The sequence below is a fragment of the Pan troglodytes genome, chromosome 3, assembly GCF_028858775.2.
Source record: "Pan troglodytes isolate AG18354 chromosome 3, NHGRI_mPanTro3-v2.0_pri, whole genome shotgun sequence".
In the NCBI taxonomy this organism is placed as follows: domain Eukaryota; kingdom Metazoa; phylum Chordata; class Mammalia; order Primates; family Hominidae; genus Pan; species Pan troglodytes.
Window position 1 is genome coordinate 42,452,342 of NC_072401.2, and position 26,555 is coordinate 42,478,896.

General features: G+C 43.2%; 1 protein-coding gene across 3 annotated transcripts in view; it reads right to left on the minus strand.

Moving 5' to 3' along the window:
• BEND4 (BEN domain containing 4) overlaps positions 1 to 22,811 on the minus strand; it is a 41,698-nt gene extending 18,887 nt beyond the window's left edge. For 2 of the 3 annotated variants that reach the window (XM_001150318.6, XM_001150241.6), the window contains exons 1-3: positions 22,688 to 22,811; positions 21,818 to 22,531; positions 13,596 to 14,165 (exon numbers count right to left, since the gene is read on the minus strand). In XM_001150318.6, the coding sequence (XP_001150318.2) occupies positions 13,596 to 14,165; positions 21,818 to 22,295 (1,048 nt within the window). In that variant the 5' untranslated portion in view covers positions 22,296 to 22,531; positions 22,688 to 22,811. Of the gene's footprint in view, positions 1 to 13,595; positions 14,166 to 21,817; positions 22,532 to 22,687 lie in introns of those variants that run through there. The other variant, XM_009447592.4, reaches the window with a different exon arrangement.
• Between the last annotated feature and the right edge of the window lie 3,744 nt (positions 22,812 to 26,555).

Here is a 26,555-nt window from a genome sequence, read left to right on the forward strand (position 1 = left end):
CTAGAAGAAAATCTAGGCAATACCATTCAGGACATAGGCACAAGCAAAGATTTCATGATGAAAATGTCAAAAGCAATTGCCACAAAAGCAAAAATTGACAAATAGGATCCAAGTAAAAGCTTCTGCACAGCAAAAGAAACTATTATCAGAGTCAACAGACAATCTACAGAATGGGAGAAAATTTCTGCAATCTATCCATCTGACAAAGGTCTAATATCCAGAATCTACAAGGAACTTAAACAAATTCATAAGAGAAAAACAAACAACCCCATTAAAAAGTGGGCAAAGGACATGAACAGACACTTCTCAAAAGAAGACATTTATGTGGCCAACAAACATATGAAAAAAAGTTCAACAACACTGATCATTAGAGAAATGCAAATCAAAACCACGATGAGGCCGGGCGCAGTGGTTCACGCCTGTAATCCCAGCACTTTGGGAGGCCGAGGCGGGTGGATCACAAGGTCAGGAGATCGAGACCATCCCAGCTAACACGGTGAAACCCCATCTCTACTAAAAATACAAAAAATTAGCCAGGTGTGGTGGCGGACACCTATGGTCCCAGCTACTCGGGAGGCTGAGGCAAGAAAATGGCATGAACCTGGGAGGCGGAGCTTGCAGTGAGCCGAGATCACGCCACTGCACTCCAGTCTGGGCGACAGAGCAAGACTCCGTCTCAAAAAAAAAAAAAAAAAAATACCACAATGAGATACCATCTCATGATAATCAGAATGGCAATTATTAAAAAGTCAAGAAACAACAGATGCTGGCGAGGCTGTGGAGAAACAGAAACGTTTTTACACTGTTGGTGGGAATGCAAATTAGTTCAACCATTATGGAAGACAATCTGGCAACTCCTCAAAGACCTAGAACGAGAAATACCATTTGACCCAGCAATCCCATTACTGGGTATATATGCAAAGGAATATAAATCATTCTATTACAAAGATACATGCACGTGTATGTTCACTGCAGCACTATTCACAATAGCAAAGACATGGAATCAACCCAAATGCCCATCAATGATAGACTGGATAAAGAAAATGTGGTGCACAAACACCATAGAATACTATGCAGCCACAAAAAGGAAACGAGATCATGGCCTTTGCAGGGACATGGATGGAGCTGGAAGCCATTATCCTCAGCAAACTAATGCAGGAACAGAAAACCAAACACTGCATGTTCTCACTCATAAGTGTGAGCTAAACAATGAGAATACGTGGACACATGGAGGGAAACAATACACACTGGGGCCTATTTGGGGGGGGCAGTGGGTGAGAGCATCAGGGAAAACAGCTAATGCAGGCTGAGCTTATTGCGTAGGTGATGGGTTGACAGGTGCAGCAAACCACAATGGCACATGTTTACCTATGTAACAAACCTGCACATCCTGCACATGTATCCCGGAACTTAAAATATATAAAATAAAATAAATTTACATTAAGTCCCAAAATGTTTACAAGGCAGCATATAAAACTGTTCACCATGACCTTGACCATGTTAAATATAATTATATGCATAGAAAAGAGATAGGAAAGAATATAAGCCAAAGTGTTAACGATAATAGTTAACAATGATTACATTTTAATTGTGGGATTAGGGTAGTTAAGACCTTTTAAAAACTCAATTGTAAAAAGTGTTTACAGTGGGTATAATAGTTTTATACTAATTTAAAAGTTGTTTGAAAAATGTCTACATCACCGTCGTCTCCCCTTCCTTGCTATTACTTCAGTGTGGAGGGGACAGTCCTGGAAGGGCTTACAGGCTGGCTCTTTCTTTCTTTCCATGCACAACATTTAGGCAGCAGTGCTAAGCTATGACCCAAGCCGGTGGATGCACACAGGTTGGAAGGAAATGCAGTGTTATGCGTATTTACTGGCCACAGGTGGCTCTATTTAAGGCAAATGGGTCCTGTACACTGATACCTGGGCACAGGCTAAGGACCAGTAAGACTGAAGACAAGGCTCATATTTGGTCAATTGTTAAAAAAAAAAAAAAAAACCAAAACTGCCCCAGGTGTTCTGAGTGCCTCCCTTCACGAAATGTCCTCCCATCCTCCCACTCCTGGTCCTACAAGGCAGGGACCTTGAAGCACCCCCAGCCAAGGCCTGCTGCAAAGGATTTGGAAAATCACTCTTGACTGGGGGCTCTCTGGACAGATGCCTAGATTTACACAGGGAAGCTGTGGAATCAAGTGAAATATTTTCCGTGAAAAAAAAAAGTCAATCTGGAAAACGGAGATAGGTGCGTCTAGAAAAGTGGGAGTGAAATTTATGATCCTGACCCACAGCTACACCACACTGCCTGCCTGGAGGTGCATGGGCACTGAAAAGAAAATTGTGGAAAACCTCCTGTCCTCATGTCCCTCGGTTCTGTTAACCTAAGGTTCTGTGGGGGACTGTGGAGTTTCCGAGTGAGGACTGGCCTTCACAGGTGGGGTAAGCAGCCAGTACTGCAGGTGTAGCTGTGTGGAGTCCAGGCCACCACACCACTCCCTTGGCCCCCAAGGGAAGAGAGTGAGTCTTGGCTTTCAGCAGCAAGAGGTCAGGGGATCGTTGAGGAGCTGCTGATGCCCCCAGAGGCCTTCACAGCCAACTGCCTCCTCGTGCAAATTAGAAATTTTTTATTTTATTATTTATTTATTTATTGAGATGGAGTTTCAGTGCTGTTGCCAAAGCTGGAGTGCAATGGTGTGACCTCGGCTCACTGCAACCTCCGCCTCCCAGGTTCAAGAGATTCTCTTGCCTCAGCTTCCCAAGTAGCTGGGATTACAGGCATCCGCCACCATGCCCCACTAATTTTTTCTATTTTAGTAGAGAGGGAGTTTTACCATGTTGACCAGGGGGGTCTGGAACTCCTTACCTGAGTGATCCACCCGCCTCAGCCTCCCAAAGTGCTAGGATTACAGGTATGAGCCACCGCACCCAGCCTAAATTAGGAATTTTAAACAAGTCACTCTCACGGTGAAACTACTACTTCAGACCCATTGGGCATGTTTTACTCATTGATTTGTCCATTCTACAGAACAAAGTCTGATGAATCTAGTAGGTGTAATGAGAAAATACATGAGGAACCAAAAATGAAACTTCTATTACAAGGAAGAATGGCTATAAAGGCAGCTAAAACGTACCTACTACCTATCCTGATATTGATATTTATAATTTTTTTCTCCTCTATGTAACAAAATTTCAAAATGCATCTTGTATAATCCTGGAAACAGTAAAATACTTAAGAGGAAGAAAGGTCTTTTGTGTAAATAATACATGTAAAGCCAAAGGCACCCAATAATACTGCCTAGTGTAAACTATTGTCATTTTAAGATTGGCTGTCTATGAATTATCCACAGAGGCCACTTACATGATTCTGTTGACTGTGCCACCTTGGCAGCTGTACTGTCTAAGCAGCAATAGACAATATTGTCTAAGCAAAGTAAACATGGAGAGGGATGGGTTACAAATGTTCCACTGGGTATGCAGGATATCTAGATGGATGTCCTGCTCAAGAAAACGAAACCCCCAGGGATGTTATTTAAAGCCACACACATAGGGTCTTTAAGACATTCTATGGTAACACTAGTAGACACCAATTAACTGACAAAAAAGCCTTGGATATTAGTCCTAAAGTAACTCTTGGATACTATTATTTTTCAGTGTACTGACTCTGACACTTATTAACCATGTGATCCTGGGCAGGTTACTTAACCTCTCCCAGCCTCTATGATCTCACCTGTACAACTGGGAAAATGGGCCAGGCGCCGTGGCTCATGCCCGTAATCCCAGCACTTTGGGATGCTGAGGCGGGTAGATCACGAGGTCAGGAGATAGAGACCATCCTGGGCTAACATGGTGAAACCCCGTCTCTACTAAAAATACAAAAAATTAGCTGGGTGTGGTGGCGGGCGCCTGTAGTCCCAGCTACTTGGGAGGCTGAGGCAGGAGAATGGCATGACCCGGGAGGCGGAGCTTACAGTGAGCCGAGATAGTGCCACTGCACTCCAGCCTGGGCAACAGAGCGAGACTTCGTCTCAAAAAACAAACAAACAAACAAACTGGGAAAATGACCTACTGTATACAGTTATTGTGAGGATTACTTAAAATAATACATGTAAAGCAACGGGCATCCAATAAATATTGCCTATTGTAAGCTACTGTCATTTTAAGATTGGGAGTCTAGTGAATTTTTCATTGAGGCCACTTAATTGACTCTGTTGACTGTGCTGTCTTGTATGAGCAGCTGGTAAATAAGACTACTGAAATGGTCTTTGTAAATAGTTTTCCTTGGGGGAAACTGCTCAGATTCTGGTTTTGCCCATCTTAAGGGTGCTTGGGTCTCTAGTTCGTAATTTTCATTGCATTAAAATCTTGATGAGAGTTTCTCTCTTCACCCTTCAAGCACTACTTAATCTATCTTGCTATGTAGTTGTTTTCAAGGACTTAAAACATCTCAAAATACTCCACATACACTTTCATAGGGCAACTGAATTATTTACTGTCCTCTGACAACCATGGCCATCTGTGTGTTTAATCATCTTTACGTGCCCTATTCACATCATCTCTGTAAAGTATAAGCTCCTGAATTGTAAATATCTACAAATAAACAATGAGCTTTAAGTATTAGTCAGCCTACAGATGCATTGTTATATTTTTGTTCATGTCAATATCCTCATTCCATTAATTCAATTCAATTGACATGCAGATATTACAACATGCCTAACAGTGGGCTAGGAAAGAGGGGACACAAAGATGACTTTGCGTCTCTGTCCTCAAAGACCTCCATGGCCTCTCTTCATATCAGGACATCAGGAGACACAGACGCATATAGAGTAACAATTTCCCACGGTAACGATAACAGAATCTGCATGACGTGCTATGAAAAGTGCTTGCTTGCGAACTGTGGGAAGCATTTGTTACAGTGTCACCTGAGCTGGGTACTAAAGGATGAATAGGAGTTTCTCAAGTGGAGAGAAAAGGAGTATGTTCTTAGGTTGAAAGGAATAGCTGGAGTAAAGGAAGGCCAGAAGTATGGAAGTGTTTGACTGTTCAGGGATTCACAAACTGTCCAACGGGGTTGGAACACTTGGTGTCTGGTGGGCACTGAGGGCTCAGTCTCCACAGACAGACAGGAAAAGATCCAGGAATTGAAGAACCTTGTGTGTCACACTGAGGATGCTAGAATTTACTCCATAGACTATTTGAAGCCCTTAGAGGCTCTTTGGCAATGGGTGACCTGGGGCTGTTTGGGGGAGAGACCAGAGTCTGGTATGGGAGGGACTGGAGTCTGGGAGGGAAGCTTAGTGACGCTTGCAGCAGCTCCAGTTATGAGATGAGCCTGGCTGACACCAGTGGAGAGAAAGCAGAGGTCCCACTGATGGGTGTGTAAGAGGTGGCACCCAGAAGAACAGAGGCTGACTGGGAGTCGGAAGGAGAGATGAGCTCTGGATGGATCTGAGGTCCCCCACCTGGCCAACTAATTGAATGGTGACACCTTTGTAAGATAAGAATACCACTTATCATAAGGAAAACAACTTATGATTTCTGGAGCACTAGGCACAGAATAATTTCCTCTTTTTCTTAAAGTTTCCACTTATTGAGTGCTTACTGGAAGATCAGTAGGTATCCCAACCATGCCTTATTGTATTTGGTACTTTCAACATTCCTACAGTATTATGGCTGGGCACGGTGGCTCACACCTGTAATCCCATGACTTTGGGAGGCCGAGGCAGGCAGATCATGAGGTCAGGAGATCGAGACCATCCTGGCTAACACAGTGAAACCCCGTCTCTACTAAAAAAAAATACAAAAAATTAGCTGGGCATGGTGAGGGGCGCCTGTACCCCCAGCTACTTGGGAGGCTGAGGCAGGAGAATGGCGTGAACCCGGGAGGCAGAGCTTGCAGTGAGCCGAGATTGTGCCACTGCACTCCAGCCTGGGCGACAGAGCAAGACTCCGTCTAAAAAAACCAACCAAACAAACATACAAAAAAACATTCCTAGAGTATTATTAACCTCACTTTAGAGAAAGGGAAACAGATTTGGCATGATTAAAGCGATTTGCCAAAACAATCACAGATACCAAGTAGCAGGAGAAGAGATTCAAACATGGCTTTGACTCCGAATCCATTCTCTTTACCTTCTGTTGCTCTGTCTCCCTCAGTGTCACTGATAGTTGTAACCAAGAGCCATGATGATGTTCACCAAATTCTCAGTGAAAGAACTCAGTTCTTTATTCCTCTGTCCCTATCATTCGCTGTAATACTCAGAATGTATTAAGGTCTTTTCATCCACCTCAGAGCCCCCACTTTACATATGATCCGTGAGCTTCTCAGGATCAGAAACCGACCTAAGCATTTTCCCTCCCACAGGCCCTTGTAGGTATTTTCAAGTTTGGAGGTTGGTGAGGGCACTGGAGCATACTAGCACACGTCTACACTGCATCTACTCTAAGGGCGTTTTGTTCTTGCAAAATTCCTGTTATCCAAAAACTGACATGATTGATCATTTTAAAACCTTCTTAATTAGAAAATGTCAACAGTGGACTAACATGATCAGAACTGCAGAATCCAAGGTTAGTTCTCTAGTTTGTAGCCTCTGGAGTTGGTACAGTGGGTCCTCATCATTCATGGATTCGGTATTTGCAAATTTGCTTTACTTACCAAAATGTATTTGTAACCCCCAAATCAGAACTTGTGGTGCTTTTGCAGTCATTCACAGACATATGCAGAGCACTGAAATCCTGACATGCATACATTCCCAGCTGAAGCTTAACAACGGGATGCTTTGCATTCTTGTTTCAGCTCTCGTAACTGTAAACAAGTGTCCTCACCATGGTCTATTATTTAGTGCTACAGTTTTTGTATTTTTGTGACTTTTGTTGGTGATCTCACTGTTTCAAATGGCCCCAGCTGTAGCACTGAAGTGCTGTCTACTGTTCCTAAGCACAAGAAGACTGTGATGTGCCTTATAGAGAAAACAAGCATGTTAGATACGCCTCATTCGGGCATGAGTTGTAGTGCTGTTACTCAACCAGCGTTAATTATTAAATAAGATCTCTTTAAATAAACATGCACATAAAACAAGTTATATATTGATCAGCTGATGAAACTGTTGTGAGCAGAGGCTCTTAGGAACCTAGCTCTGTATTTCCCCTAGGAGGAATGCTTTAATATTCTCTATGTGGTACTCACAGTGACTTTATAGAACATAACGATGGTGAATAATGAGAATCAGCTGTTTTGAGGGTGGCGAGGGGTAACAAACTAGATCTGGAGTCAGAGGCTTGGATTATAATCCTAAGTTTCCAACTGACCTCACTGTCCAGGTCTCAACCTCCTTATCTATAAAATAGGAATGATATTAATATTTGCTGTGGCCCCATGGAGTTATGAGGATAAAATGAGATAATAAAAAAATGCACTTTTTAGAAAGTAGAGGGTCCTACAAAAATATTAACAATACTCTTCAACTAAGGGTGTGGATAAACTGGATTTCTACATGCAAAAGAATGAAATTAGACCCTTGCCTTACAGCATACACAAAAATAAACTCAGAATGGATAAAAGACCCAAATACAAGACCAGAAACTATAAAAGTCCTGGAAGACAAAGAATACAGGGGAATGCTCCTGGACACTGGCCTTGGAAATAATTTTTTAGGTATCATAAAAGCTCACGCCACAAAAGCAAAAACAAATAACTCAATGTAACAAATTTGTACTGTTCTTTAGATTAAGGATATTGAGTCGATTTTAGCAGCTCGTACTACAAGAACCACCACAAAATTTTCAGGCCACAAAAGCAAAAATTTTAAACATGGAACTGCATCACACTAAAAAGTCTCTGCATAGCAATCAACAAAATGAAACAGCAATCTATGGTCTGAAAAAAAAATTTTGCAAACCATGGGGTTAATATCTAAGAACTCATACTCCTCCACAGTGGAAAAACAAATAACCCAATTACAAAATGCGCAAAAGACCTGAAAAGATACTTCTCCAAAGAATACCAACACGTATATAAAAATGTACTCAACATCATTAATCATCAGGGAAATGCAAATCAAAACCACTATAAGACACCACTTGACACCAGTTAGGATGGCTGTTAGCAAAAGATCAAAAAATAACAAGTGTTGGTGAGTGTACGGGAAAAAGGAAACCCTTGTACACCATTGGTGGGAACGTAGAATGGTACAGACATTATGGAAAACAGTACTGGAATTTTCCTAGAAAGTTAAAAATATGACCCAGCAAACCTTCTCCTGGACATATACCCAAAGGAAATGAAATCAACATCTTGTAAAGATGTCTGCACTTCCACGTTCATTGCAGCATTATTCCCAATAGCCAAGACATGGAAACGACCTTGTCTGTCAACAGACAAGTGGATAAAGAAACTGTGGTATATTATTGGATAGAGTATTATCCTGACCTAAAAAAGAACAAGATTTTGCCACTGTCGCAACTTGGGTGAGTCCAGAAGGCATTATGTTAAGCCAGACACAGAAAGAAAAATATTGTAAGGTCTCACCTACATGTGTAACCTAAAATAAAGAAAAATTCAAATATACAGAGCTAGAGAACAAAATAGTAGCTACAAGGGGTGGGGAGTGGGAGTGGAAATGGAGGGATATAGCTCAGAGGTTATGAAGTAGCACTATGTAGGATGAATAGGTCTAGAGATTCAACACAACATGAGGAATACACGTGACAAATTTGTACCGTACTTGAGATTAAGGCTATCGAGCAGATTTTAGCAGCTCTTGCCACAAGAACAACAACAAAAAAATGTGTAACTATGTGAGATGATAGATACAGCTTCACTACAGTAACCTTTTAACTATATATTCTCTAACTTCATTTTGTATACTTAAACTTTACAAAACAAAGTTTATTTAAAATATCAACAATAAACAGATCCTCCCTATATTTGACACTTAGAAAATTTCAAGGTATTTTTAATGTGTTATAATTATTTTACTTTGGACTTTTCTTAGCAAAAATTACTATATTTTATGATTCTAAGACCCAGAGTTTTTCACATTTAGTATCTATGGACTTTGTGTTCAAAGATAATTATTATGTACAATTATGATTTCTTCTTAGTGGAACATAAAGATTGGTGTAGCTTACATCCACCGGTGTCTTAGATTAGATGAAATATGGTATTTTATATTTGCCCTCTTTTATGAGTTCTCCTTAGTGTTGACTAAGCTTCCTAAGTAAATGTGACTACTCTAAGCTGACACTCTCTCCAATGAGAAGTTCTATGCACTATTTTCCTTCTTTTAAAAACCTCTCATACCTTCACATTCCTGATCCAAAAGTCTTCTGCTTTTGTGGTTTTTTTCTTATAAAATTTCACTCTTTTCAAAAAATTTAACTTCTAAACAGACTTTCTAATTTTCTAGTGTGGTGATCTAATACAAAAGAAAATGTGCTAATGCTATTTCATTGGGATAAAATTTGAATTCCCTACACCTGCAACTGACTCTGAAAAGTTAGAATTTTCCAGAAGCCCCTGCCTTGCATGTAGCTGATCATCAAAAGACCGTGTTGGATATTTTATGAATAATACCATAACACTGCCCCTCTCAGAGTAGTGCCAGAAATAGTGCCTGCCCACAACTTCTTTTTTTTTTGGTATGGTCTTTCACCTTTTTCCTTGACAGGTGCCCAAGTGAAATCATTTTTTCTTGTAGACTGATAGGCTTGTTTATTTTTAACTCTCATTTCAAGAACTGCTCCCAGGTATAAAGGCTTTATTTCAGAAAAAAAGAAAAAAAATCCTCAACAGCACTCCTCCGGAAAGGCAGACAAATGACCGAGGAACGCTGCCTGGGCTCGGACCTGCAGTAGCTGACCCATCTCCTTTTCAACCTTATTTTCTGTGCTAACTGCTGAGCTATTATTCTCCTTTGTATTCATCCATCCTGCTTGGCTGTAAAAAAGTGACTCCCACAACACAGGTAGATTCTACTAGAAGAAAGCCCCAGGTCCTTCCACAGAAATGTACTAGCCTCTAGAACGATGGGGTCCTGTTGAGACCACTGCTTAGGGAAAATCCATCCCAAATTATGTAGGAGGATTACAGTATGACAAAACATTTTTATTCTATGCAAAACCAGTGTACCATGTACTGCACTTTTCTTCAAATGATAACAGATACCCCTCCACCCAAAATGCACAGCTAATCAAGTAAAAAGTGGATTCTTGGGTGTCACTCACAGGCTAGTTTATTGTTTAGGTAAAAATGGGCATTGAGAGGTAAGGGTAAGAGGGCAGTGGCTTCTCCCTTTGATCAAGTTTTCATCTCCAAGTGACACTTTAACCTGTTTTCCAATATTAAGGTGTCCCTAGGTCATGAACACATGGTAAGTAATCACAAATAAGCTAATATTTTCCTTTGATCAAGTTTTCATCTCCAAGTGACACTTTAACCTGTTTTCCAATATTAAGGTGTCCCTAGGTCATGAACACGTAATAAGTAATCACAAATAAGCTAATATTTTCTTCATTGTATACTATTTTTACAATGCATAATTAATAAACTGGCTTTTCATCCATATTGTTGGATGTATTTCTTAACATAATCATGGTTATCCATGTGAAATGGTTGCTGGTTCAAGTTCGGGGAGGGGATTGTCAACAGGGTTGAATGTTTACAGTAATAGAACTGATGATTAGCCTAATTTCAACCAGTGTCAATTCAATGTTTGATCGTCAAGAAGGCTCAAGAAATGGCAGCATCTCCAACTTTCTGGGAAGTACAAAAGACAATGATTAGTGGCAGGCCAACACTGAGTTAACTCCTACCACAGGAACCTGACCTGCTATGGGTTCGGTGAGTGAGAGGCAGATTGAACCCCAAGTTTGCTTAGGGCACATCAAGGACATACAGCTTGCCAAATATTTAGGATCAGGAATTAGACAATAATACTTGGGACATTTGTGTCACCTGTCCTTGCACTCTGAAACTCTTTCCCAAGATGAGATCAAGGAGTGTCACTAAGCACTTCAGAAGCTAGGAAGGCTCCTTTGGTTATGGTTCTGAGTGGCTGATGAAAGTCTCTGTAGCTGGATGATCTCTACGACACGATTTTCTGCCCCAGCTAAAGAGGGCAGTGGGGGTGACAACAGAAATACCCCTATGAGATAAACCCACAGTGAACTAAGCACTGGTTACACAGCTGTGAGACTTGTAAAATCCCACAGTGTGCTAGCTGCAACCATGTCTCGGACTTGGGGAAACCAGGAATGATCTGGTTCCATTACATTCTTCTGGGTTCTACCCAGTGTCTGTCTTGTAGTCGGTGCCTGCCTGGCATGGGAAAACACTACTCGTCTGCATCTAACCCCAGGGCTCCAATGCAAAAGGAGAAAACGGATTTGCTGCACCTCTTACTCCCTCCCCTCCACAGGACAATTGCACTTAATCTAATTCCAAAATGTTCTGAACCAAGCCTCAGCTCTATTTGGAGAATTATTTTAAATGATAAACCTTCTTTTTGTTTCCTTTGTCTACTAATAAACAAGTGGGTAGCTTTCTTTAACATTTCCTTCTTTCTAGATCAGCTGCCAAATTGAGTGATACAAAGATACTGTACTAGGCAAAGAATATAGCTTATATTGGCCGGGTGCTGTGGCTCATGCCTGTAGTCCCAGCACTTTGGGGGGCCAAGGCTGGCGGATCACCTGAAGTCAGGAGTTCGAGACCAGCCTGGCCAATGTGGCGAAACGCTGTCTCTACTAAAAATACAATTAAAAAAAAAAATTAGCCAGGCGTGGTGGTGCATGCCTGTACTCCTAGCTACTCAGGAGGCTGAGGCAGGAGAATCGCTTGAACTCAGGCAGCAGAAGCTGCAGTGAGCCAAGATGGCACCACTGCACACCAGCCTGGGCAGCAGAGCAAGACTCCGTCTCAATTAAACAAAAAAAAAGGATATAACTTATATTTATGCATATGTATCGCATTAAAATTTTAAAATTTCTTATGTATGATTTATTTTGAACCCCGATATATTAGAATAGTAGTACATGTATGCAGTTAGCCAATAAATGTGTAGATTTGTGGGCACAAGCTTAAACATTTTTTTTTTTGAGACCCAGTCTCCCTCTGTCACCCAGGCTGGAGTGCAGAGGCACAATCTCAGCTCACCGAACCTCCACCTCCTGGGTTCACGTCATTCTCCTGCCTCAGCCTCCCGAGTAGCTGGGACTACAGGCACCTGCCACCATGCCTGGCTACTTTTGTGTATTTTTTTAGTAGAGACGGGGTTTCACCATGTTAGCCAGGATGGTCTCGATCACCTGACCTTGTGATCCGCCCCCCTCAGCCTCCCAAAGTGCTGGGATTACAGGCGTGAGCCACTGCACCCGGCCTCAAGCTTAAACACTTTTTAGCAATGACCGCGCAATTAAAAAGGTTTGAAGAGACTGTTCCTGTTAATGATCTTAATGTCTTCTGTAAGCTACAGACGTACAGGAATGAATTCAAAGATAAAAGTAAAATCAGGGCTGGCGCAGTGGCTCATGCCTGTAATCCCAGCACTTTGGGAGGCCGAGATGGGTGGATCACCTGAGGTCAGGAGTTTGAGACCAGTCTGGCCAACATGGTGAAACCCTATCTCTACTAAAAATATATATATATATACAAACTTGCCAGGCGTGGTGGTGGGTGCCTGTAATCCCAGCTACTCGGGAGGCTGAGGCACAAGAATTGCTTGTATCCAGGAGACGGAGGTTGCAGTGAGCCAACACAGTGCCACTGTACTCCAGACTCAGTGACAAGAGTGAGAGAGACTCCGTCTCAAAAAAAAAAAAAAAAGTAAAATCAGTACCTTACCAGTTTAAAAAAAAAAAAAAAGACTTTTCAACCCAGAGAATGTCTTGCCAGAAAGATGATTTTACTACTCTGAAAATCTAGTGTCTCTAACAGGCAGGAAATGCCTCATGTTTAGTCAGGGCCAAGAAACGGTTTGGGGCCGGCTTAATTACTGGTCTATCTTTGACCTATTAGGACAGTGTATATGCTAAAGACGTTATGCTTGTTGAAACTTAAAAGGAAAGGCAGGGAAAATTAATGAAATAGAAGAGACCATTTCATTTGTTCAGTACTACTTGAGTCCTGCCTCTCAAAGTATTTCACTTTAATTTCTATCATTGACTAATAAAATGCATAGGATCAAAGTTTTTAAAAATTCAAAACCCATTTTAAAGGAAGAGGACCACCTTTTAAGAAAACAGGCTTATAGCACTTGACCTATTTCAATGTCAAAGCAGCACATCAAGAAATTATTTTTATATTGATAGACACACCTTTTAATAGGACTATGGTGTCCAGGCCTATACACAAGAACACGGTGGCTGGAAGTAAACAGGCTAGTGGCTCCTCCTAAAATTTCTGTTTGGCACTGGACAGGCTAAGAAGCTCTTGAGCATGTCTGTTTTTTCCAACTTTTCTACATCACTGGCCAAAAAACAAAAAAAGCCCACACATACATATACACATACACATAACATGAGTACAGAAATACACAGACAGATGAGACAAGTGAAAGAAAGAAGGGTTGCAGTTGTCTTGCAAGGAATATGGCAGGATACCTGGGATGCTCTCTAATTTCCTTCTGAGCTCTTCATTTTCTTGTTGCAGTGAAATAACCTCCTGCTCCAGCTCTTGGCATCGAGGACAATAGCCTTCCTCTTCCTCCTCCTCCTCCTCCTCTTCTGGCAGTGTAGATGAAGATGGGTGGCCATGGGATTCGGACGTTGCTGGGGAAGTCCAGCCACCTAATGTATGCACAGGAGAGGTTGACAGAGGATCCACGTCGGCCAGGTGGCCATATTCACTGGCTGACGAGGGGTTTGGAGTCGGAAAGCTTCCCGAGAGCAGGTAATTTTGTAGAGAGTCAGTGAAAACCCTCAAAAAGGCAGAAGTTTGTTGTTTCCTTTGCATATACTGCATCTCTATGTCTACATTGTCTGAGGTCTGACTGTGGACCCCTTTCCCAATGTGACAGTGCTCCTGTCTTTCGTTGTAACTTAAGCCTTCCTGCTTTACGCAAGAAATCATGGGCTGAGAATGGTTGGAGTCCAGGAGTTTTCCTCCACAATTTAAGAGGCTAAGAACTCGACTGCACTGCTGGGCAAAGGCATCCAAGATCATTCGACTCTCTGAAACAAATGAAAGGACACATCAGTGACCAACAGCCAATGGCAAAAGATAAATAAAGTCCTCAATTTTCAGCTTAACATTCAAACATGTTAAAAATATGTATTTCTACTGTCTGTCATAAACCAAGATGACACAGTAAATCCACTGTGAATAGAACGCACAGCTTCCTGTTGTTCTGCGACTGCGGGATGCTTGCTGAGTCACACCCAGTCTCTTGCTCTAGGAAAGGGCTGGACTGTGACTTTGGGCACCATATAGAGATTTCCCTCTCTGTGGCATTAACTGGCTGCACAGGTCTGAACTCACACCTTTGGTTTCATTAATATCCTTACTCTAAGGAATCGAGCCAGCCACTGCAGACTCAATTCCTCATTGATAGGAGGGCTTAAAGCAATCATTACTTCTATTTCTGGAGTGCCCTCATGCCCTTGCTATTAATCAGCTGATACAATCCCTGCAGAGAGTACATAGCTCCCAGATGCAAACTGGGGAAGAAAGATAAGTCTTTTTGAAGAGCTCACTAGAAATCTAAGGTAAAACAAAGAGTAGGCCTATGGGCACAGGATGAGCACAAAACTGTATGTGTCTTCTAACATCAGTGTTCGCTATTCCTTCTTTTCATTTATTTGCTAACTTGGACTTCTCGTCAAGGCCAATGTTTAGGCTGATGTGTATCATTTGAAAATCAGTAGTATCACTTCTTAGAACCTCTTCCAGTAGATTGCCAAATATCCTAAAATGGCACGAGGCATGGGTGCCTGTTAGCCCATGTACATGAATTCTAAAGCATATTGTCAACCATTGAAAGCAAAAAGCAAACAAAAGCAATCAACCCACTGTAAAAAGAAAATGTAATTTAATGATATCGAAGGGTCTTGAAAATTTACCCTAAATATAAATGTCACAGGGTAGATTCGCTTCTTTCCTGATTGCCACCTAGAATGGGCTATTATAAATACAGAGAGGGGCACTTTTCAGAGCTGACACAGAAGCATGAGGATGTCTCTTATTTCCTCTCCCCTTTCCCAGAATAATGGCAATAAACAAAATATTCTAGATTGTAGATGCCTATAACTATTGTTTAAGATAAAAATGCAACTAGCACTAGCTCTCTCTGAAAATGTTGACTAGCTGCGTTTTTTTCTGGAGGAAAGAAAACTTTCAGAATAAAAAATGGTGAGATGTTCAAGGGCTGCTATGGGAAAAATAAGCTAGAACAGCTTCAATAAGAAATCCCCTAGAACACACCCAGGATGTAAGACCAAGGAAACCACACTACAGGAGAACTCCATGCAGTGCTCAACGTTCCACTGTGTTCTTTTTTCTTATTATTCTTTCATGAAATAACTAAGATAGTCAGAGGAGAGGGGTCCAAGTGCTCTTTTCCAACTTTTTAATAAGAATATACATGTAAAACAGCCGGGTGCAGTGGCTCACACCTGTAATCTCAGCACTTTGGGAGGCCAAGGTGGGCAGATCACGAGGTGGGAGATCGAGACCATCCTGGCCAACACGGTGAAACCCCGTCTCTACTACGAATACAAAAATTAGCTGGACATGGTGGCGCGCACCTGTAGTCCCAGCTACTCGGGGGGCTGAGGCAGGAGAATCGCTTGAACCCAGAAGACGGAGGTTGCAGTGAGCCACGATGGTGCCGCTGCACTCCAACCTGGCGACAGTGAAGACTCCATCTCAAAAAAAAAAAAAAAAAAAGAATATATATGTAAAGCCCATATAGCACAGTGTTTGGCACATAGGAAGCATCCCTTACATCTCCCAAATCCTGAATCCCGCTGAAAAACTGCAAGTCAGAACAGAGACCAGATCTCTTCTACTCAGTAGAGGATCATAAACTGCACTGGAGTGTCAGAGGCCAGCACAACACCTTGAGAAATAGTTACTGAACACACAGCAGGTACTCCTGTACATACATAAGAGCATCTTAGTTTATAGCATTTTCAGATTTACTTGACTGAGGTAGGGGTAGCAAGTCCACCCTAGGCTGGTTGAGAGTCCACAGGACTATTTTCTTCTTAGAATAGTACTTTCTTACTCTTAGGAGCAGTATTACCCTCAGACCTTGGCAGCAGGACCGCCATCTGACCCTCCTTCTCCAGCCAATCCTGTCCACATGGCCAAGTACCCCAAGATCCAAGAATTCCCCACTCAAACTGCTTTTAGGATCTATGCTGCCATCTTCTCTGAGCCATCATTCCAAAGACAGAGACCATGGTGTCAGATCCTGGAAGTGTGGACTGGGACCTCCACATATGTGTATGTGAGGTCCCTCCTAGTGGAAGATAAAGCTAGGAGTGGAGAGAGAAAGACATGGGTTGGCTGTAAATTCCAAACCTGGTTGCTGTGAAGGTGTATTTGTCAAGGTAGGTGGACAGAACATATTTTGTTAAACAATTTGTTAGCTTGATTTATACTTTGTAATTATCTGATATATGCTCTGTGAGGCACTATTTGTACTCTTATCCGGAGTCTCACAAAAATATTTGGGTGCCATTTATTTACAATGGCCAAAACCAAATAATAAGAAAGCCAACAGCTGAACTATACAAGTATGAGGTTTAAGATGCTACACTCATTTTTTTACTTCCTGGTTTCTGTTCTTTTATTAGTAAAATCAAAGGATGATATTGATTGGGAATTTTCAATTCTAGCACAACAGCAGTTTTCATTCATTTTAATCCTATAATCCCATTCTAGACCTGAAGTTGTATTTACTGTTTGCATTTTAATCAGCATAGTCCCAACTGATTTCCCCTATACACCTTTAACATAACCTTGATGAAAGGGACAAAATATGAAAGTCTAAAACAGAACTGGCTAGTAAGAACTGCTTGAATGTATTTGTTCAGTGTCCTACAACACACTCAGTAGTTTTAATCATATTGATAAATCACATTAGAGTATAGATTTTAAGGGAAAAAAATCCGACTTAGGGACAAGCATGATTTGTTTTCTTAATTGAAGGATAAACTTGTAACATGCTGAGAAAAAATCATTATGTAATATACTACATTATGAAGATAATCTATTAAAGTGCACTCAGAATATGAGAGAACAGTTACAATCATAAAGTAGTTCTGCCTGCAGTTTTTTAAATGCTTCATTCTGAATTCGCTTTCAGAAATGGTATGTACAAAAATGGCTATTGTCACCCTTAGAGTAGAATTTTTTCTCTTTTCATTACCTTGAATTATTTGAATATTATTTTAACATTGATACATGGAAGAGTGTGATGAAAAATATTACCATTACATTCGGTGGAAAACAGCAAATCTTTCCACTTAATACACATTGCATGCAGCAATAGTTTAGCCTTCTAGACAGAATATAATTATAAATCCAAGTACTGTGTGATGCCCATTATCACTAAGAAATGAAGTTCTGTTTTCATACAAACACAATTGAATGGCTACTGATCTATGATTCTTAATTCAGCAAACTGTGAACACGTATTATGATTTAACTTTTTTTTGTTTGTTTGTTTTGTTAAGTCATAGAATGCTCCACTCAAGTGATGGCAGGGAAAAAGAAAGTCAACAGTTTACAGAACGGCTACTTTATCCCTAACTTCCCTAAAATTAAACACCATAAAATGTTAATAAATCACAATCACAAAGCCCTCTAAAATGCCCACTTCTCTCTAATTTATTTTGCTTTATTGTGCAGCCTACTGGGAGATAATATCATGCTGCAAATTGTGCCTTGTCCGATTCCAAAATCTGAACCCATGATTATTTTTTTAATTAAAAAATTCATTTTGGGAAATTCGTCTGAATTTAAGAGGTTTAATCCATCCTATATCTGATAAGTGAATAAGAAGAGGGATGGGAAGTAGGCAATCAAATAGTCTCCCTACTTTACCGCCCCTCTTTGTAAGTAAAGCCTTGAATGGAATTTGCCCATCACAGCAGATCCCCAAGAGAATTCTGTTTCTATGAAGGAGATCACAGTAGTCAAGATTAGTGGTAACCTTTTGATTTTAGCCCAGCGAAGGGTGAAATATATTAACATTAAAAATGCAGAAGCAGAAATTTTTTTTAGTGACCTACTATCATGTATTCATGTTATATCTACCCAAGGATTTCTAACTAGTTCAAAATAGATGATTTCCTTAAAACATTAATTTAACTTATTTTTAAGAGAGGACTTCATGGCATAGAAAATAGAAGTTAGAAAATGAAAGCATCTTTGGAAGCACCACCTTGTCTTAAATCAATGAACTATGTCTTTTTTAAAAAATGCCATCCAATTTTTTTCATAATGGCAAACATCAACACAGCAAAACAGGATGCAATTTTTCTAAATAAATAAATCAATGATGTGTCAAAAATTAACAGATGAGTTAATATACTCGGTGCTATCAAAACCAGATGGTGCTTCCTAATATTCATCCTGCTCAGTCAATCCCTGAATATTTTCTGGACCATCGGTATATAAAATAGGATGCTGCTATTTGTGATGGCAAACAAAAGCAATCATGCCTGCCAAGCACATACTATAACAGGCAGCATTTCAGCTCTGCTAGACAGAAAGTAATTAGAATGCTTTTAATGTCCAAAAGAATGATGCTGATAGGCTGCCACAGATGTGTAGATTTATGAATATTTATATGGTGGTTTATAGCTGACACTTTTATCAGTTGAAGAAGATAAAATATCTGCCTGACTCAAAAGCTTGACAGTCAGGTTAATAAAATCTCATTAAAGAGAATGACCTATGCAATTATATAGGATTTATTGTAATTCATTTTTGATTGTACTCTGCTTAAAGATGCAATTTCCCATTTCCTGATGCCAAATTTAGGCTGCATATCAAGATCTACGTGGGTTTTAACTCTAAGCCTCCCACAGAGGAAAAATATGCTTTTAAAACCATGGTGTATTACCCCTTTTAAGGAAAATTATACTCTTCATGAGATTTTATAAGAATGTTGAAAAAATCTATTTTTAATCACATATTTCTCTTCTTAGTTATAGCCCTTAATGGCAAATAAGATTCACTTCAACCCTTTCATCTTTTCACTGCATTTACTCTGGACACTCAGTTATGTCTCTTCTTCTGTCCTTGACTCATTTCGTAACATGAATGTTTTGACTATTTTCAGTTTACTAGGTAGCCTGAGACACTGCAATTACACTTCTGCGAGGGTGCAACAGGCAAAGCGCCACTCCCACCCCCCACCCCACCCAGTATGCTTAAATGGCCACGGGTCTGTGCACACATGCTTATTGGTTCAAAGTGGAACGACTAGTTTCTCAAAGAACCAATCAGCTCCTCAGGTGGCTGTTCTCTGATGGCCACTCACATCACTGTGCCTGTTAAGAGATGGCTTTGTCCATCAGAGATTAATATTATGACCACAATTCATGATGTCTAGTTCTATGGCTTTCTTCCCCCCAGACTATTTTCCTCACTGCATGGAAGAAGCCTACCATCCAATTCCCATCTTTCCAACAAGCACGAGGGATCCAGCCCTTGGTGCTATCAAGCTTACCCCTCTCTATGACCTCCCTGAAAAACAACAAAAGCAACCGTGAGAATAAAAGGAAATATGGAGAAATTCGAAGGGCATCAAAAAAGCCCCTCTTCACTCCTTTAGATTTAGTGATGTTATAATTTCCATCTGGGAACAGAGACAAAATAAACTAAACAGGACATTAGAAGGAACACTGAAAAAGAACATTTAGAACAAGGTGAGAAAAGGAAGGAAAAAAAAACCCACATGAATGAAGGACAGCAAGGAAACTGCCAGGGTAGAAGTAACCAAGGAAAGAACAGCAAGTGACTGGTGCAGAAAAAAAGAAGCAATACAGGAAATATATAGCCGGCTAAAACTATGGATGAAAATGGAAATGAGAAGGGGGTAAATTTACAGTGTATAACAGGAAGTAAAACATGGAAAGACAGTCAACAAAGGCTGGAAGGAGAAGCAAGAGGAGATCAAAGACTGACCCGGGCAGATAAAGAAGGGAAAACCTCAATGAAAATGATGGAACTGAGGCTACGCAAAAGAGTAAAATCAAAACACAGAAAATGGGAAAAGGACCCAAATTGCTGGCAAACAACATAAAAATACAGGATGATAAAACTGAGCCTAGAAATAAACATATGCCTGAACAAGAAGTAGTTTAGGAGAAAATAAGATCCCAAACCAGAAAGAAAGAAAATGAACCTCCTTAAGAAGGGGGGAAAAAGAAAAAAAGTAAGGAGGAAAATCAAGTGAGCCAACTGCCTAACAAAGAATATAAAAACACAATGGAATATTGGGGCAAGAGCAACTGAAAAAAAAACATACCCCACAAACAATAAGGAAGTCCACCTAAGAACCCCACTGAAAGCAATCAAACATCTTCAAATCAGTGAGAGATGCGACAGATCAAGTCTTCACTATAACCTGTAATTAGGTTTTCTTTTCCAAAACCAATCCTTCATGTGTCAAAATATTGACAAACAACAGAATTATTACTGGAGGCATCTATAACTCATTTAGACACGACACTCTTCTATTTTCCACAGGGGAAAAAAATAAGTCTCAAGATTCACTGACATGCAGGATTTGGGGGGCTTCAAAGTGCCGTAAAAGGCCTTGGCAGGAACTTTTAGTTCTAATGAGTGGATAAACGTGGCTGCACCCACTGGGAGCTGGTGGAGAGGTCCCTTGGGCGCAGGCCTCAGGCTGTGGCCTCGCAACCAGCCCATCTCGCTCCCTGCAGGCAGGCAGTGGGCTGCTTTGCCCCGGCAGCGCCCGCAGACTCGAGATAAAGGAGAGGAGTCGCGGACCCCAGAGTGGGTGCCTCCCACGAGGCGTTTCTGTAAGGCTCGGGCCGAGATGCTCGGGAGGGGCAGGACCCCGCGGCGCGGCAGCGTCCCACGGACGGGGACGAGGGGATGGGGGGGACGACGACGTGGGCGGTGGGAGCAGAGTGCCTGCGACTCCCGAGGCAGGAAGGAGAGGCGGGATGGTTCCCCGCGCCCGAAATCCACGGCGTGGCGGACGCGGAGGAGTCCCGAGTCTCACAACCAAGGGGTGGGAGGGAAAAGGGACAGAGCGAGACAGAGCGCCCCCGAGAAACACAGGCGCACAGAAAAAGAAGGAAAAACGGAACTGAGAGCCAGCCAGCATGGACTGCGACAGCGTGAGAGTGCATCAAAGAGGTGGCGAAGAAAGCACTAGAAGGCAAAGGAGAAGTGGAGAGAAGAAACAAATGGAGGAAGAAGGAGAAAGGGGAAAAGGAGACGGAAAAAGTGAAGTAGTACGAGGGCGTCCCAGCGGGGCGGCCCGAGAAGCTCCAGCTTCTTCCCGAGCGGCCGCCGCTATCCCCCGGGGCGTCTGGCCCCACTCCGGCCCACGCCCGAGCGATCCCGGCCGCCGACCGCCACAGCCGTGCTTCCCGGCGCGGGATCCAAGCCGCGGAGCCACCTGTTAGGCGCGCGCCGTCGGAAGCCCAGGCGCGGCGGCGCTGGAGAATCCTCTCGAAATTTCCGGGCGCGCGGGGAGGCCCCAGGGTGCGCCCCGACGTCCCGACTCGGCCCAGCACGGGAGAGTGTCGGCGGCCCCCTGCTTCTCTTTCCCGGGTCCCCTCCCGCTGCCCCCGGCCGTGGCGGGAAGGAAAGTTGTGCGGAGAGTTGGTACCTGCGCTGAGCTCCAGGCTGGCGCTGTCGCTACCCGTGCCGCCGGTGCCGGCGGCCGCCGCCGCGCCTGGACCATACCTGACGACAGCGGCGAACGAAGACGACGAGGAGGCGGCGGGGGACGCGGGCGGCGGCTGCGCCGGAGTCCTCAAATGGCCCTGGGATGTGGCGGGCGTGCAGGACGGCGACGACGACGAAGCGGCGGCGGCGGCCCGGCCGGGCCCGGGGGTGTAGGAGCTCTGCGCCTGGAACTGCTGCGGCGGCGGCTCGCTGCTGCTGATGGAGACGGCGGCGTGCGGCGCGAAGGGCGGCGGGGGCGCCCGCACGTGCGGCAGCTCCACCAGGGTGGGTCGCTCGTAGCGCTTGGCCAGCGCCGGTCTCTTGCTGGGGAACGTCTTGAGGACGCTGTAGGGGCTGCGCTGCTTGTAGATTTTGGGGACGCTGGGCCCCTCCTCTGCCGGCTGCATCTCTTCCTCCATCCGGCGCCTCAGGGCCGGTCCCTCGGAGCACGTCCCCTCCCCGCCGGGCGCCGGGCTCCGAGGGTGCCTCCGCCGCCTGCCCGCCGGCTCTGCCCTGGTGCGCGCGTGTGGGAGGGTGTGTGTCTGTGCCGTGGCCGCCGCCGCCGCCGCCGCCTGTCGCTGAGGCTGGCATCGCCGAGCCCCCGCGCGGGGGGCTGCCGCCCGAGCTCCTGATTGACAGGCCGCCTCGCCAATGCCTGGAGGGAGAAAGGAGGTAAAGAGCAAGTGTTTAGGGTAATATCTGCTAATGATAATGGGGGCGGGGCGGGGCCTGGCGCCGCAGCCGCCCGCGGGGTCTGCCTGGCGGCTCCGCGCCTCCGACGGGGAAGGGGGGGAAGGGGGAAAGCGAGGACCTGGAGGACGCCCGGGAACTGGTGAAGAAGGTGGGGATCCGGGATCTGGCTACGGCGAGACTTTAGAGACCCAGATGTGGACTCGAGGCTTCTGCGGCTGCGGGCGGGGTCCGGCTTCCGAAACGAGCTCGTGGCGCCCCCTGCATGACCCCAAACTCTCGGGGTTGCACAGAGGAGGGGCTAGTCGTTGGGGCGGGGTCGTCAGAGTACGTGTGTGTTACAGCAAGTTCTTCTACCAATCGGGAATTGCTCTCCGATCCTTCTGAAAAGAACCTCTTGAAGATCTTGTCCCGGGTGGTCGCGCGGTGTTTACGGGGCTTTGGGGTCCTGCTTTCCCCGAGCCTCGCGGCCTCTGAGCTCATGCGGAACATAAAAGCTCGCAAGGCGTAGAACTTTTTCACGTTTTCATTTGTTTCCCGTAGGGGCCCCGAGAACGTGCATGACACCATCATTTCCCCCCCATTATAAAGATGAGAAAACCGAGGCTCTGAGAGGTTGAACGGAATTGCCCAAAGTCAGACACTCGGCAGTGTGCGGCTGTGTTGCACTGATGCATCCGGGTTATTTGAAGTCAACTCCTCACTTCCCATAGCCAGTATCCTCTGTGCAGTTGAGTGGGGAAATGACCTGATACCTCCCTTTGAGGTGATGATTACTTTCAACAGTGTCATTTTTAATATATGTATATGTACTTGCAAGCCCAGGGAAACACGAGAACTCACTCCTTGCATTGTCTTACTCACTGCAACTGGCGCCATCCGGCGAGGGTCTGGAGGGTGCCCAATTTCAGTAGCCGTTTGAATGAGAGATCTCAGTGGTTGGGAGGAAGATCCTCCATGGGGTGCAGATGTCCTGGTCTCTCCCAGCCACTTTTTGGGGCAGAGGGTCCATTGCGCCCTATCTCAAATCACTCCTCTTCTAGGCCAACCAGCATACCCTGCCCCAGGTTTGCTTTTCAGCCTTCCTTTTTCGTTCTCCAGGTCAGAGTTCTGGATGCTCCTTGATGTAGGACCCTCATCTCGGCACTCTGAAGTTTGTTTCCTTTTCAGAGCCTTCCTTTTATTCTTAAGAAGGTGACCCATTTTCTTCTGGGGGTTCACATCTTTTGGCCTCTCCTTCCCTGGTCTCCTTCCCTTTGGAAGCTTTTTCTCTCTGCCTTGCTGGTTCAGCTTCTGTATTATTCCACCCTAGATTGTCTCCCTCTCTCCTGCAGCTTCCTCAGATGGTGCTGTGTCCCCCCCCAATCCATTTATTAGAGATGAAATAAATAATGCCATAAATATAAGTATTTGGGAGTCCAGGAACTGTCAGGGCTGATTAGGGCATAGAGGACATTTTCTTTCTCATTATGCAAAAGCATTTCATGGGGAAATAAAAGAGGTTTCATTGTAACTCATGCATGTCATATTTCAAGGAATTCAAGATATTAATCATATTTAACATTATTTGCAATGTTTCTCCCTGGCTTCTGAAAACTGCTAAATGAGGACACGTGGATCACTAGGAAAAGGAGACAAGCATGAGAGGGACAGTTAAGAAATAATGAAATGCTGGTGAAAGACAGAGAAAGAGAATGAGATGCCAGGGAGATGTTTCTTAGGCTCGTAAGTGAGAAATGGGGGAGCTACTTCTGAGACGTGAGACAGCTGAATTGAATGATATACTGGAGGAAATAAATGATAACAAACCTCCCCACACTTTCCTTTCTATAAAGCAGTTCTGAATTTTGCATTGAAATGTTTTCCTCCCACTTTACTCCCAGATAATTTGCCAATAAGTCCTGGCTTTTGAAAAGAAATTGGGGTGGTGGCAGTGTGGGGAGTTAAGAGGAGAGAAATCTTTTAGTTCTTCTGAAGAAGTAATTTCCTGTACCTGGGGGCTTCCTCTTCTATGTAGTTTTAAATGTATGTCCTCCTCACCACTTAAACACCTTAAGAGACTGGGAACAATACTTCTATTGTATATTTTCTATTGAAAAGGACATGCTGTCCTTTACATCAAAAAGTGATCATTTCTATAAAACTGAAATAATCAAATTAGTCATTTAGCTTTTGAAAGTGGGGGGAGGGGGGAGGGGAAGGTGCCCAGAGGAAAAATATTTAAAAGTTTTAAATGATCAGCTTTCAGATTTTCATGTGGGCAGTCACCTATGTCTGCGTCCTGAGTTCATAGAAAAATGAAGTACTTAAGAATCACCCTTTTAAAAATAAAATGAGCATTTACTCTAAGTGTGGAGTTGAAGGCAATTTTAAAATTATAACTGACCACTAACCCCTGCCTGAGATTGTATTTAACTGAGTATTGTACATAGATGTAATGTATTTAAGTGTTCATAAAATTACTGGTAGCACTCTGTGAGCATCTTGCTCTAAATTGTGGCCTAAATCATCAGATAGTGACTTTGCTGATATCTTCTCTTGGGGGTCTCATAGGAGCTGATAGAATAGTAATTATACCCATGCTTTAAATCTTTTTAGATATTTACTCTTATCTCAAAAAAAAAAAGAGAGAGAGAGTGAGAGTGAACTTTCAAAAGCCAAGTGGCTATTTATGGACAGGGTGATTTTTTGATTGGCAGCATGTCAATTCCTTGAGCCATCCAGAATATAGCTTTTAAATAATAGCTCAGCCATGGGAAGTGCTTTTTATTGCACCAATTTCAATGATATTTAATGAGCTTCTGATTGACTGTTTGATCTCCCAATGTTTTGTGCTACTTTTAATTCATTTCGTATAATAGAAAAAAAAGTAATTGGAATAAAATTTTGTGACAAGATAATGACCTTCCACTTTGAAATTAAATGTCTGATTAGCTTCAACATTTTAATGCCAAGATGATATTGCAGCAGGAACAGGAGTATGCATACTATCATTTGGTACAAAATGACTGAGGAATACTCCTTTGCTTTTCCCATTGCATAGCAAAAAAGTGTGGTGGCCATATAATCGTAGGTACATAGGACTAGAAGGGACCTATGCAGTCTTTTATTCTTGTGACTAAGCCTCTGCCCATAGTTTTCGATGGCCCTGGCAAGTGGTTGTGCAAACCATGTTTAAATGCCTCCACTGATGGGGATCTTGCTACCTTCAGGGACTTTATTCCCCCAGGTATTTATTCCACAAATATTTATTGAGTGTCTACCATGTGCTAGGTACCTTTCTAAGCACTGGGGGATATAATGTTACCCAGATCACAAGGTCCTACTATTATGGATTTGGGGGGAGCAGGTAAACAAATAAACCAGTAACTAACTGAAAAATATTATTTCAAATAGAAATAACTATGATGAGGGACAGGCACAGTGGTTCATGCTGGTAATCTCAGCACTTTGGGAGGCTGAATGGGGAGGATCACTTGAGCCCAGGAGTTTGAGACCAGCCTGAGCAACATAGTGAGAGCCCGTCTCTACAAAAAAATAATAATAACTGAGCATGGTGTTGTGCATCTGTGCTTCTAGCTTCTTGGGAGGCTAAGACAGGAGGATCACTTGAGCCCAGGAGTCCAAGGCTGTAGTGAACTGTGACTGTGCCATTGTACTCCAACCTGGAGGACAGAGCCAGGCCCGTCTCTAAACAAACTATGATGAAAAACCAGGGTGGGAGACTGGGCACAGTGGCTCATGCCTGTAATCCCAGCACTTTGGAAGGCCAAGGTGGGAGAATTCCTTGCATCCAGGAGTTTGAGACCAGCCTGGGCAGCATAGTCACACCCTATCTGTACAGAAAATAAAAAATTAGCCAGGTATGGTGGCTAATAGCACCTGTAGTCTCAGCTCCTCAGGAGGCTGAGGCCGGAAGATCACTTGAGCCTAGGAGGTTGAGGCTGCAGTGAGCCAAGATCGTGCCACTGCACTCAGCCTGAGCAACA